A 15308-nucleotide genomic window follows, 5' to 3' on the forward strand; every position below is an offset into this window, starting at 1 on the left:
TCAAATATATACAGTTTTAATATTGGATATATTTACATAATGGAACCACCTCATGGTCCAATGTTAAGAACAGTGTTTCAAATTCCTTTTAAAGATGTAAAAAAAAATCTGGTAACTCAAGCTCAATTATGTTTTTTAACAATTCCACTCCCCGTCCCCAATTTTGTCTTTCTTTTAAATAAATACTCAGACCTGGGCACAACTGCACCTAATTTATGTTAAGAACTGCTTTTTGGGTAATTTTGCTCCCTGGTGAAGTCCTGTTCTACAATAAAGAAAGCCCTATGTATGTCTCTAAGACATTTTTAAACATTGATGAGCAGAGGTAAAAGGTTGTGTGCGTGCATTTATATCACTTACACTCATGAGATATAAACCCTTTATAAACAAAAAATTACTGGTAACTGCCTTAAATGATTTACTTTATCCTTAAAAATAAGATGTAAACTTTGCAAATTGCCATTCTGAATTCCTACTGTATTTTTTCATACTTTCCTGGTCTGTACTGCCTAACTTTACCTTTTGTTTTTTAAAAATGAGTTTTTTCATTTATGCTTTTCAGATTAGGGTGGGGGTTTTTTTGTTTTTGTTTTTAAACAAAGGAGTACACCAAAATAAAGCTAAGGACCAATTAGTGCAAAAATGCATCTAATAAGGCTCTCCAGAATCTAAGGATCTGCCTCATTTCTGAACAATGAAATTAAGGGGAAAATCATTATGATTCACATTCCCTTAAAAAAGAGAGGCTGAAGCAGCCAGCTATCAACAGGAAAGCTTCGTTCCATTCACCACACTATTGCTTGCCACAAGAGAATACCATGCTCTGGGAGATTAATAACCTAATTATCCCAGACATTTGGGTTGGCACAACACCACGTTTCCTTTACGATTCTACTCTTCAATAAGGAAATGTTAAAAGGAGCCCTCCAAAGAAAACTAGGGAAAAGACATTTATACATACATTCACACGAACACATTCATACAGAGATACAGTGGGAATGGATTGTCTGCTAAGCTTAGCATTCTAATTTTAAATTCCATGCCTTCAAGGAGGGCTTGCCATTTTTGATCAAGGGATGGGAAGGGTAATATGTTATGATCGATATTCTTTCAATTAAAATTATTCATATAGGTTCCTATACAGTACAGTTCAACATTAAGTGCAATTCTGCAAAAGAATTGGGGAGTCATTTTAATATTTACAAGAAATAAATCAGCAGAACAAGATTATATCAGATAGGCTGTGTACAGTAGCTGCGGCTTATAAAACATACCAGTAATTTGTACCTGGTGAGTATAAAGAAAACCAAGGCAGGATTCAGATGTCTTTACAACCAAGGGAGTACACAGGGCATCAACAAATTAGAGGACAAAAAAATTCACATTTTCTACATTAAAAAAAAAAAAATTACAGATCTCACAAATGTCTTTGAAGACAAAGAAAAAGCCAAAGTCCTCTGAAGGGTGGGAAAGAAGAAGAAATCTGAAACGGAACTCTAAATGTAAAAAGAGTTTTACTTCACAAGACCAATTTTCTTGGCTTCTGTTTCATATATCAATAATCTCCACATTTTGACTATAAAAACTTCTGCTTCTTCATCAAGTACCTAGAAAAGAAAAAGAAAAAACTCAAAAAACCAGTAACACATGTAAGATAAGCAATCATCAGCATCTCCCAATAGTGGCTGGTATTTTATCACTTTGTCGTTGTTCAAGATTTTATTTATTTGTCAGAGACAGAGACCGAACCCAAGCAAGGGGAGTGGCAGGCAGAGGGAGAAGCAGGCTCCCCACTGAATGAGCACTGATGCAGGAGGATCATGACCTGAGCCAAAGGTCACGCTTAACCCACTGCGTCACCCCGACATCTTGTAACTGGTATTTTAAAAGGCTTTATACATTGACAATCATTTACTTTCAATAAAATGACATGAAAGAAATCGGTCTAGTGTGAAAAATGTTATTTAGTAAATAAAAATTACAAAAAAGGATTGTGGGATGGGGGAGAATGCATTCAGCCAAATTCCATGGCTTACTAAATACTGACACCAAAGTATTTTATACAACTTTCATTCTTTCAATTTTACAAATACATATATACATATATAGAAAAACTATTTCCTAAAGAAAGCATTTTTTTAAAGATTTTATTTATTTATTTATTTGACAGAATGGAGATCACAAGCAGGCAGAGAGGCAGGCAGAGAGACAGAGAGAGAAGCAGGCTCCCTGCTGAGCAGAGAGCCTGATGCGGGACTCGATCCCAGGACCCTGGGATCATGACCTGAGCCGAAAGCAGAGGCCTTAACCCACTGAGCCACCCAGGCGCCCAAGAAAGCACATGTTATAAAAAAACATACTAATTTAGGCAGAAGTAGTTATACAACTGCATAATTATTTAAGAGTACCTTATCTACCCCCAAAACAGCCTTAAAATTGTGACTTATTAAGTCCTTATTACGTACATGACACTGAATTAAATATTAAGTGAGAATATATGTAAAGCATTTAACATTGCTTCTGGGATACAGTAAAAAACAGTATGTGAATACTATCATCACCAAAAAAAACATGAGGCTACTGAATAAATATATGGTCTTCTCCCCTTGGGAAATTGCTAAATCATCTTCCTATCTATTTATGAGGTAGGGGAATTGTATTGTCCCCTACTCCTGCCCTCACACAACATGCAGATTTGGGCCTCTATACCAGAGTTACACTGAGGTAAAATGAACAGCATGTTTCTTTCTACAGGTGGCAGCTACGACTGAGCTCCAGGGTATCGCTGCTATGATGAAATGTGGCCTAGTGTTGCCAGGTCTCTGGAGCAGCAGATTAAGTTAGCAGGTAAGCAAATGGGGGGGCTGCCTGGGTGGCTCAATCAGTTGGTTAAGCATCTGCCTTGGGCTCAGGTCATGATCCCAGGGTCCTGGGATTGAGCTCTGCATCAGGTTTGCTGTTCAGCAGGGAGCCTGATTCTTCCTCTTCCTCTGCTGCACCCCCCCCCCCACTTGTGCTCCCTCTCTCTCAAATGAATAAATAAAATCTTAAAAAAAAAAAAAAAAAGTTAAGCAAACCAGATCTTGGGTTCAAATGGCACTTCTACCTCTTATTAGATATGTGTCCTTGGCTAAGTCACTTAGCCACAATGAACCTCAGTTCTCTCACCTGTAGAATTGAGCAAACATTATCTACATGATATTGTCCTACTGTGGGAGTTAAGAGTTAATAGGTACAAAGTGTTTTGGAGAGTTGTACCTAAGTGATCAGAAAGTACCTAAAAGAAGCCAGAAATATTTTTTTTTGTTTTGTTTTTTGAAAAATTTCCCCAAATTTCTAAACAATGACAAGTAATTAAAGAACTTTAACTCAGAATTCTATGAGCCAGACTTGAGCAGCAATTTGAGAGAACTACACTGCAACCTTGGAAATAATACAGACCTAGGCACAAAAAATCACCAGCTAATAAAATGAGCAAATGTACAGTTTGAAAAAATCAGACTTTTTTTTAGAAGAAAAAGTCAGATTTTTAACAAGAGCAAAGTACTACTTGAACTAAATTTATCCAAATAAAGAAATATCTAGAAGGTGAGCTTTTGTCAGAACTGGTTGACAAAACTAGCCAACTGTCTGGTTTCTTCCCACTCTGATCAACAATGAGCCAGAAAATTAAAACAATGTAAGTAATTAATCAGTAAAGAATCTAATTATACTCCAAATATCATAATATTTCCACAGATCAAAATGGATTAACAATAACAAGTGACATCTTCACTGACAGAAACTGCAACTCAGCCAAAGCCAAATACTAGAACACTGAGGGTTTCTTTCTTTTTTGTTTTAAATTCCTTAACTCAAGCCCAACTATAAAACACTCTCTTGACCCAGGGATACTTTCCTAAAAAGAGATGGGAAGGCCAGGGAAGTGCAAATTCTACCCCCAAGGACCAGGATCTATTCATGTTTCTCCTTTCATCTGAGGCTCAGCAGTATGAAGTCAACAAACTTTTCACAAATTATCAGAAATTCTAAAAAAAAAAGAGCTGCATCAGCCCGGCTGAGCAGCAGAAAACTAATGTTACCTGGCTTTAGACATCATATAGTGCCTGGACACATCATATAGTGCCTTGACCTTGGAGCTCCCTTTGGTTAGGCCCCCGCACTACACCCCTCCCTGACAGGTCTGCAGTGGAGAATGCAAGCTCTCGCAGGCACCTGTCATCTTATGACATGCTTGCTGTTTCTTCTGACTCATCTGCCCTCTGCTGCCTTCCCACTCTGCCCTCCATTACTTTTTTTTTTTTTTTTTTAAAGATTTTACTTATTTGACAGACAGAGATCACAAGTAGGCAGAGAGGCAGGCAGAGAGAGGCCAGCGCGGTGGGGGGTGGGGGGGAGAGCAGGTTCCCCGCTGAGCGGAGAACCTGACGCAGGGCTCCATCCCAGCACCCTGGGATCATGACCTGAGCCGAAAGTAGCAGCTTTATCCCACTGAGCCACCCAGGCGCCCCTCTCCATTACTCTTTCCACTAACCACCCTCAACTTCTTTAATCATTTTTTTCATCTATTTACCTGGAAACTTGCTGTGTCCCTGAAAGACCCTGAGACACTGCAGCCTACTCAGGAAGTTCCATACTTTCAAAGCCTTCATCTCACAGGAGAGGGGAAACTGCTGGATCCTTCCTATTTCTGTGAACCGTATCTTCATCAAGATTCATGAGATCTCATGACACTCCCTTTCCACTCCAACAGCAGCTATCTAGCAAATACCTAGTCTTTCACCCACAACAGATGAGCACATTGGCTGTTGGTTCCCGTATTTCTCTTCAATCCCTGTCCCAACACACAGAAGTTTCCATTTCTATGTGCATGACCCAGGCAGAAAGTTTATTATAGTCTTATTGACATCAGCTCTATCCCAGAAACTTTCTCCCATGGCCAAAGATGCATCCCACCTTCGTCAGGACGAATCCACCACTTGTTCTTAAACATTCTTCTCACTATATCCACTCTTTCCAACACACCTCCCACAGCGTCACTGGAACCACCACCCCGATTCACGTAACCGCTGGCTCTATGCTGACCTTACTGCCTTCTTTTCCTAACTTGGAGCTCATGGTACATTCAACCACTCTCACCTCTACAGTCAATTCTCTTCCTTCTTCCTTTCCTCACAAAGTCACATTAGATAAATGCAACCACTGACACAACTCTAATATACAAATTAAATGCAAGTGGGGATTTGATGTTTACTCAATGGATACCTGTCCAACTGACAAAAGTTACACAAGTCTCTTCAAGTCTCAGTTTAGATGGTAATTCCTGTGATGCTTTTCCTAACTGCCCTCCCTACCATCAGATACTCCATCTCCTCTGCCTTCTACATTTTTTTACATTTACATATGACTGCAAATATATTACAATACCAGTATTAGTGTATCTGCCTCCCTCCTACTTCTTTAAGAGCAGATGTTCCACCTTTTCATGCTTCTAGCACATTGTTCAACCCAATAAGCACTTAATTAATGTTTTCTAAATGTATGAGTAGATCCAGGATTTGTATTTATACATACAAACACGAAAGGCAGAATGAGAGTGTTAATGTAGTCTAAGGACATCCTAATGTGAGTGGTTTTAAACTCTTTTAGTGCAGATTCATATCTTAATTGGGGCTTCTAAAAAGAAAAGATTCTGGAACCAACATGGGTAAAAAAATTAACCAAATACAGATTAGTTTGTTTACAGATATTAGAATATTAGTAACAGTAAATTTCTGACTTACCATGGCAACATCATCTAAAATGCTCTGAGGTGAACTATGAGCCATAACCTAAAAGAAACAAGTTAACTGTCATTTTCAAAATTAAAAAAAAAATTAGCAATATAGCCAAGAAAGTTTAATGTACCCTCATACTAATATGGGAACTTCTTGTGGCTGAAAAAACCTTCTGTAAATTTCTTAATCTTCAGAATCCTACTCTCTTCAATGGAAGTTTAGACAACCTGGGATCTTAATCACTATACTATGTGCTCTAATTCAAATACAGAGTTACAAATTTCAATGCTACAATGATTACAAGTAGAAAGGGCAGACCAGATTTGCTATTCCTAATATTAAAAGAGCAGTAGTGGTGGAAAAATAAGCATTTCCTTAAAATGCAATTCGTTATTCCTTTACAGATATACAGTGCTTCTACTATTCTGTCTCTAAGTCTTATCTGAAAGATAAGACTTTGCCTTCAGAAGACAATGGAAGGATGTGGTATACCTCAGTGATTAAGAGCACAGACTTAGCTCTTACTTATTATAGGACTATGGTCGAGACCTAACCTCCCCCTAGGCCGCAATTACTACATGTGTAAATGGGGATAATAATAGTAATTTACACTTGCTATGGTTGTTGGGAGGTTTAAAGGACATAAGATTCTATAAAATGCTTAACACAGGACCTCCCAAGAAGAGAGTCTGGGTCACAGCAAATTAACCAATAAAAATGACTGTTATTATGCTGTGAAGGAAACTATTCTGCTCCTCTTCCAAAGGATAGATGACTGAGAAATTCATGGGACAGGCTATCAGCTGTCTCCACAAAAACCCCTTCAACTGTATTTCAGCAGCATTCTAACCATTAAGACATGGGGTGGCAATGCATTCTCTGAGGCAGGGAGAGAGCAAAATTGGCAGCAGGGAGCAAATCTGTCCTCCTTGACCCTCTGAAATGAAAGCATGTGGCGCAGGGGTCTTAAAGTGGAGGAGTTAAGTAGCCATGAAATCTCTTAAAAAGTGAGAGTAAACCATCATAGACTTGGCTTTGCAAGATCTTTTAGAGAGTGTCTAATATTTTAAAAATATAAAACAAATGTTGGAAATGAAGGGAGATCAAGACTAACCTTAGAACAAACAAAATCAACTAATGTAGCTTCTTCTTCACCTATGTATTCTATAATTTTCTTATTAATCCACGGTCTAATCCGTCGTTCCATCAATATCTGCAAAGTAATGCATGGTTATTAAATTAAGGAATTTTTATTATATTTACTACTACGTCTATAGCCTCATGATTTTTCTTAAAACTAAAATACACCATGTTCTCATTCACGAGTTCAACTAACACAGGTATGTATCAAGATACAATCACTTGCTTCTAACTGATGAAGACTTCAAAGTACCACCAAGAATTTCCTCAATCATCGACCTAAATTCCCTGGCAGGCTAAGACCCCAGCCACATTAGCATCTCTACTAACAGAATCAGCAGACTTTATATGCTATGTTCAAAACCACTTCCAATAAAAATGATGAAATACAATTTGCTACTCACAGAATCCACAATAGACCAATCCAGGGGATAAGCAAAGAGCTCAGGTTTGGCTGTAGGAATTTTCTCAATGAGACTCTTAATGTGTTTACGCTTTTCTTCAGTGTTTACAGTGCCTTTGGCAGCATTTTTATCATCTTCACCATAATCCAAGGGAACCAGTTTCCTTTTTCGGGGTACATCATCACTGTCTTCGTCCTCAAATTTGTTAAAGACACTATCTACGGGGAGTTTCTTTCTCTTCACAGAATTAGGCTGACCAGGACTATTGGAAGCACCTATAGTAAAAATATCATATTAGCATGATGACTTAATTTTCAAATGTTAATTACGTTTTACAACCCACCATCCCTCAAGAACAGTGCATAATATACTTTCACAAATCTCAGAGAAAGATCCCAACTGTAAAAAATGACTCACTACTCACAAGTGCTAGAAAATTTAACTTTTCACTTCTTCTCAGAACTTGAAGCAGCTGCAGATATAGGAGCACTAGTAGAACTACGAAAACAATCATGAGCTAGAAAGGCATTTTTGAGTATTTTTCTATCTACCTACCAAGCAGCACGTATTTATTTTTTTCCTTAAGGCAAAATTTAAGCATATGTAGGGGATTAAAATAAAAGAAAGAAGGAAGAAAAATGCTAACGTACCCAGTTTAAGACTTAGTCCTATTTTTGGCCTATGTTCCTCAGGCTGTTGTTGATCTGGTGAATTTTCGTGAGGAATAATAATACCACATGGAGACTCATCCCCAGGAGTGTTGGGGGTTGCATTGCCACTGGCAGAGGAAACGGATGGGGCAGAACTGATGGGCCTCAGAGTTGGCTTGAGACAGGGCTTTTGCTCCGGCTCTTCTTCCTCTTCCATGGGCTCCTCTCGTTTTTCTTCTTTTTCTTGCTTTTCTTCTTCTTCTTCCTCTGATTCAGGTTCTTGCTTTATTTGTGGCTGTCTGCGCCTTTCAGCCTCTTGTTCCATCTAAAATAGAAAAATAACATGACTAACAGACCACAACCATACTCCACTCAACCAGCTTTCTGTTTTCCATTATCTGTCATAAAACCTTTACTTTTCATTAGGAATAATGAAATACTTCTTGCTTCTATCATCAGAAAGCTGAGCAGGCCTATACAGTATCTTAGGTACTCTGCAAAATGTTTTCTTATACTTTTAACATTTAAATATAAAATGCATTAAGCTCTTCAGCTATAACAAAGGCAAATACATAATAACAGTAGCTAATTTAAAAGGAAAAGGTATGTTTTTATATTTTTATTGAAATTTTATCCCAAAGTTTCAATTTATCTTTAAAGATTGTATTTATTTGAGAGAGAAGGAAGGGGAAAGGGAGTGTGAGCGGTAGGGGAGTGGGGGTAAGGGCAGAGAAAAAGGGAGAAGCAGGCTCCCCATACAGCTGCAGGGCTCAATCCCAGAACTCCGTAATCATGGCCTCAGCTGAAGGCAGATGATTAACTGACTGAGCCACCCAGGAGCCCCCCGAAATTTTATTTTAGAACAGATAGACAACCACAAAAGAGGCAACTCAAATCCTCAGCTTGGTCATCAACAATAATTTGTTCTATAGTAGCTGGCTCGCTCAGCCAGGCGAGCATGCAACCCTCAATCTCAGGGCTGTGAATTTCAGCCCAATGTGAGTGCAGCAATTACTTAAAAATAAAATCTTTAAAATGAAATTATTTGGTCTTTCTAGGTCTCGCCTAAGGATGGTAGTCACTTTTGTATTCATGAACAGGAAGAAAGAACTAGGAGGGAAACAATTTTCGGAGTCAAAAGCCTATACCAAAATGAACACTCTCCCTGAAATCATGAAAGATTAAAAAACAACAACAAAATGACCAAAAAGAGCATTATAAAAACTTGAGTAAATTCATCAATAACTTTTCTGAGCATGAAACAAAGAATGGAACAAAAAAACCCCAGGGATGCCTGGTTGGCTCAGTCGGTTACACGTCTGACTTAGGCTTGGGTCCTGACCTCAGGATCCTGGGACTGAGTCCATTCTCAGTAGGGAGTCTGCTTCTCCCTCTCCCTCTGCCTCTGCCCCTCCATCCTGCTCATGCTCGCTCTCTCAAAGAAATAAAATGTTAAAAAAAAAAATCCAGAACTATGTACCAATTAAAAATTGGTGCATGACATGACTTAACCCCATCTACAAACTCACAAAGCAGTACAATCTGTGAGGCCTTCAAACCAACTAGTAGAGAATTAAAACAAAAACACACCCAACCTAAATGTTACAATGGTAAGGATTTAAAAGACCAACCATATACCATGATAGTCAAGGAATGAAAAAAGACATAAAGCTATAAACTGGCCATATTCTGAGTGAAAGATTATACCCAAGTTAAAAGCACATCAGAAAAGAGTGTGTAAATTATAATCCCACTTACAAAATTCATGTGAGGGTATACATATGCCTGTGTGATGAGATTTTAAAAATCACAAATCTCTAATGATTGTACCAGGCTGAAAAGAAAACAGATAGTTTTTAATTTCTTCACTATTGTGCTACATATTGTCTGACTCTTCTATTTTCTCATGTAAGTACTTTATCAGAAGGAAAAAGAACACAACTTCATTTTGAAAAATAAAAGGGGCATATAAGAAAACATGGCTTCTGTTGACAAATAGGATATAACAGATTTTTTCAGGTTGATATATAAGAACTTACAATATTATTAGATTCACGATATTTTTTTTTATTAAAAAAAATTTTTTTTTTAATTTATTTATCAGAGAGAGAGAGGGGGAGAGAGCGAGCACAAGCAGACAGAATGGCAGGCAGAGGCAGAGGGAGAAGCAGGCTCCCTGCTGAGCAAGTAGCCCGATGTGGGACTCGATCCCAGGACGCTGGGATCATGACCTGAGCCGAAGGCAGCTGCTTAACCAACTGAGCCACCCAGGCGTCCCAGATTCACGATATTTTAAGAACTAAAAACTTTTCTCAAATGACACACTACTCTTTTTTGATAGGCTCTTAAAAAAAGAATGGAGTATGCTATGTCCTATGCCAAAGTCCTTCCCTTTTTTAAAATGGCATGTTGCTCATGAAAACACCTTTATTTAGGAAATAAAAAAAGTTTAAGGTGGCCCCAAAAGTCCTGAAATGTCAGAACACCTTATAGGAAGAACAGGTTTCTAGGTAAGTTTTATTAGATGACATTCATTTAACATAGGTAGTATTTCACAGAAATAAAGGAATAAGACACAGAAGGATGTTTAGAATAATTAAAGCTGTAAATCAAATAACACTGACGATCTGTATAATAAAATAAAGAAAAACCACTAATATCCTCCCCCAAAACCGCAAGATCCATGGAGCATAAACTGCATTTCCCTTATGAGAGCACTGTTGTGGACTTGGGGTAACTCACCCTCTGGAGCTCTGCATCTGGATCCGGATGCCCTTCAGCCAGAAGGCGCTGCCTGATTTCCTCTAGCTCTTCCTTCTCTCTCTTCCTATCCCTTTCATCTGCTTCCATTTCCTTTTCCCTATCACGCAACCTTTTCTGAAGAGCGCTTCCTCTGAAAAAGTAAATCGTAACAGGCTTTGATACTCAAGGCAACTATTACAACAGCTAGTATCTCCAAAAGTACCTTCTTTCAAAACTGAAAGCTGCACATTGAGGGAAATAAAAATGTCTTACTGTTCTGTATCTGAGAACACCCAAGACAGTGTGCTCTCTACACACACATGTTTAATAAGGAAGCAAGGTCTTGTCATTTACCACCATGCCTCATTCTCAAGTCATTCTGTAAGTATCTAACACAAGGAGAAAACCATTTTCTGAAGAAAGCAAGCTCTCATTCCACAGGGAAAGCCCAACACACACACTGTGTTTTCTTGAATGTCAAGTTGTGAAAAACTACTACAAGAAGTAATAATACCACTAAGAACAGTTCTCTATCTTCAATTCAAAGCAATTCTTTCCCTTATGGAAAAAATCCTTGAAAGAAGTAGTGTATTATCAACAGAAAGCAGAGCTGCTCTCTAGCCAGCAGTACATCTCAGAATGCTGAAATTATATACTACTACTGATTTTATGATTCAGTAATTTTACTTTTTTTTTTCATTTTCTACAAACCCAAAGCGTTGGTATGCTTTCGAAGTGGCTAATTCCGATGTTTTGATTATGTGGGAGTACAGTGTATTAAAATTATATACTAAATTCCTTCACTACATGCCCTGGATCATGTCAGATACATAAGGTTAAAAAGAAAAATCAAAATATTGTCCATATCCTTCCAAAAATTAGTTTGGAATGGAGGAAGCAGAACAGAGCCAACAATTTTACCAGACTGCCAAGGTGCTAGAATAAGAGTAGCTTAGAAATGCCATGGGAACAAAGACATGAGGGAAGGCAGGCTTCACAACTCTTACTTTACAATAATATATCAGTAGGGCAGGAGATGAGATGGCAAGGAGTTTGCTTTGCAACATTCTTGAATGCAAAAAATTTTAGACCACCTTGAATAGTTACCAACACTAGTTATAACTTGCTATAAAAATTGGACCTCTAGAAAACACATGAAAAAAGTTAATTTGTTTTTATATTATTATATGGACCACCACCCCACCAAAGATAGAATTGTTGATCCCTTTCCAACAGTTCTCCCCCACACTCCCAAAACAACATATCAAATATGGAGGTAATTACAAGGTAGAATATTAAGATTTTCTTCCTTACTCCAAACTTGCACCCTCTGGTAGAGAAAATACACCTAGTAAAACACTCAAAGTATGAGCTCATGAAGCAAGGGTTCTTTACCTGTAATATTTGGGATCATCTCGATCGTCATCATAATCTTCTAAGAATTCTTTCAGTCTTTTAGCTTCTTTTGCCTTTCAGAAAATAAAAGACAAAGTGTGCAAAATTAACATGAAAATCATACAGACTACCCTCTCCTTCTTGGAGATAGATGTTTCTTACCCATACTACTGGAATTTTATAATTCTCATGTGCATTGAATATTAAATAGCATTAGAGATATTTTATCTTTTAGTCATAAATAACAAGCCAGATTTAGAACTTATCTCTGCAAAAAACAAAAAAATGCATATAGTATTTCCTCTCTGGATATAATCTTCAAAGTACAGTAATGAAAACAGAGCATACCAAGAAACAAAACTGAAAGTTATTTTACTGAATCTATTATTAACTCAACAAAAATATTTTACATTGGTTGATAGATAATGCTAGAGAAAGTTTTTACAAAACGCAGGACTGAAAAGTCAAGTCACAATCATTCTAACTTTGAGTACACAAAACATGAAAGTATAGGACTCTCTCTTATTTTCGGAATTTCAAATAACTCTTGTACTTAATACCACTTATAGCTAACAATTACATACAAATATGCAATACATAAAAATATTATACTCTATATCCTTATCTATTCTACCAACTATTCTAGCTATTATACCTATATATAAAAGGAGATAAGTTTCTGAATATAGTAAAAATTTAGACTACAGTAAGATTTTAATATATTGCAAAGTTCAAATATTACCTCTTTGTAGAGACTCCCCTAATCTAACCATCTATCCATCACCAATTCCCATCCCCAGAGCTTTCTCTGCACTCCCAAAATACTGTGAACAGACCTTTTCATATCTTAAAACACTCATACATAGTAACTACCTACCTCTCTGACAATACCACCCATTTGTTTCAAAGTTAGCAGCATTTAGTTACTCCTGTATACCCAGTACCTAGCACAAGCACCAAGGCTAGGATATAACTTACACTCAAAATGCGTCAAATTAACAAGCGCAGATTTGTTAAGTAGGAATGACAAGACTTACAAATATTTAAATAAAACACTGGAAGGTCCATGAGATACATACTAAAATATAAACATAAATTACCTTTACTTTTTACATCATTTACTTCTGTTACTTGAGTAGTTTTATAAAATAAGCAAGTTTAACTTCTTCGGTAATGTATTTTAAAGCTCTCAAACACAAAATAATAGGAAAATTCAGATTTGCATGTAAAAAGCAGCATCACTTCAAATCTATCCCACTATGCTGTTCACGGCAAACAACTCTTCAAATAATCATTTCTCATCATATTATTCTCTTCCTATTTTCTAACCTAGGGATAAAAAAAAGAAATTCTACAATGGGGGCGCCTGGGTGGCTCAGTGGTCTTCGGCTGGGGTCAGGATCCTGGAGTTCCAGGCCCGAGTCCCACATCGGGCTCCCTGCTCAGCTGGAAGTCTTCTTCTCCCACTGACCTCTCTCCTCTCATTCTCTCTCTCAAGTAAAGGAATAAAATCTTCAAAAAGAAGAAGAAAATGGGAGCTACAATTCAGGGGAGTTGAAATTACTGTCAATAATTCTGTGGCATTATAGATCTACTATACAGAAAACCCATACTATCTATCCAGCTGCTGCATGCACCCTCTTTTGGCTACTTAAAAAACTCCCACTACGTCTTACGTTCAAAAGCTATATGAAGATTTCCAACATCAGTGAATGTTTAGGAAGAATAACCTCCAAACTGGAGATAAAGAAACTTTCATGAAATTCTGGCAAAGAGAGAACACATAGAACATACTACTCAAGCAAACACTATGCTAAAATCTTTCTGTCATTCTTGTTAGTAACAACCTGTGCCAACGTTTCACTATTATTACAGTTTATCAAACAATGTAAACGCACAATACAAGTTTCATTTTTATGACCATCATGTAGCTAACAGGTAGCATAAGGAAAAACTATAATTCATAAATGTTATATACAAGACAAGAACTGTCATTTATGAAAACAGTTCTTTACACGGTTATGTGGATTTAAATAAAAACATGAAAAACAAGAGGTCTTCTCATGACACTATTCCCATCATCCCCATGTGCCACACTAGTACAGAACAGAATCTATTCATGCTTTCTCAAATTCAAAATGCTACAGACTCTTAATCAAAGAACGTTTTATAAATTCTCATTTTATATATGACTCTAGGGCAGACCTAATTTAACTTCAATGGTACGCCAAGAGATAATTTTGTTTATAGCCAGCAAAAATGTGAAAATTAAGCGTAAAAAAAAAGAGTCTGGTGTACTGGAATTGTCTGAAGATTACTTGAAATATATAAAAATTAAATTATGTAGGGCTGCCTGGGTGGCTTAGCCAGCCAGGCGTCCAGACGCTTGATTTCAACTCGAGTGGCAATCTCCAGATCATGAAATGCAGCCTTACTGGGTGTGGAGCCTGCATGGGATTTCTCTCTCTACCCCTGCCTTTGTCCCTCTGCCAACAAATTAAATTGTCTTGAGAACTTACACATTTTAATGACACCTCTAATCTAGTTAATGGTCAAGAATTTGACCTGATTTTTATCTTAAAAAAAAAAAAAAAATCACTGATTCATAATCTAGACTATTACCATTTCTCTTCTTCTTTCTTCTTCTCTTTCAGCCTCTTTCTCATATTCCCGAGTTTTCTTCCGTTCTCTGATTTCCCAATTCTTAAGGCGCTAAAAAAGAAATTATCAAATTTAATAATACAAATGTATGCAAAGAGCTCCGAAATTTTTGACTAACCTACTGAGTAGCAAGTTTTAATAAAAGCATTTCCTAGGGCATCTGGGTAGCTCACTTGCCCAGCTTAGTTAAGTGCACAGCTCTTGGTTTTGGCTCAAGTCATGATCTCAGAGTTGTGAGATGGAGCCTGATGTGCTCCATGACCAGTGGGAGTCTGCTGGAAATTCTCTCCCTCACCCTCTCCCTCTGCACATATGGCTGCATGCTTTCTCAAATAAATAAAATCTTAAAAAAAAAAAAAAAAAAAAATAGGGGTGCCTGGATAGCTCAGCTGGTTAGGTGATTGCCTCCAGCTCAGGTGATGATCCCGGAGTCCCAGGATCAAATCCCACATCGGGTCCCCTACCCAGCAAGAATTCTGCTTCTCTGACGCTCCCCTCTCTGATGCTCTCTCTCTTATTCTCTCAAAGAAATAAAATCT

General features: G+C 37.5%; 1 protein-coding gene across 1 annotated transcript in view; it reads right to left on the reverse strand.

Annotated features, from left to right (window-relative positions):
* RBM25 (RNA binding motif protein 25) overlaps positions 1–15308 on the reverse strand; it is a 57189-nt gene continuing 41881 nt past the window's right edge. Inside the window, exons 12-19 of the mRNA XM_059182901.1 lie at positions 14731–14820; positions 12109–12182; positions 10714–10864; positions 7972–8296; positions 7322–7596; positions 6892–6990; positions 5784–5831; positions 1–1607 (exon numbers count right to left, since the gene is read on the reverse strand). Coding sequence (XP_059038884.1) covers positions 1515–1607; positions 5784–5831; positions 6892–6990; positions 7322–7596; positions 7972–8296; positions 10714–10864; positions 12109–12182; positions 14731–14820 — 1155 coding nt within the window. The 3' untranslated portion in view covers positions 1–1514. The remainder of the gene's footprint in view (positions 1608–5783; positions 5832–6891; positions 6991–7321; positions 7597–7971; positions 8297–10713; positions 10865–12108; positions 12183–14730; positions 14821–15308) is intronic.

Source organism: Mustela lutreola, chromosome 7, assembly GCF_030435805.1.
Source record: "Mustela lutreola isolate mMusLut2 chromosome 7, mMusLut2.pri, whole genome shotgun sequence".
Lineage (NCBI taxonomy): Eukaryota > Metazoa > Chordata > Mammalia > Carnivora > Mustelidae > Mustela > Mustela lutreola.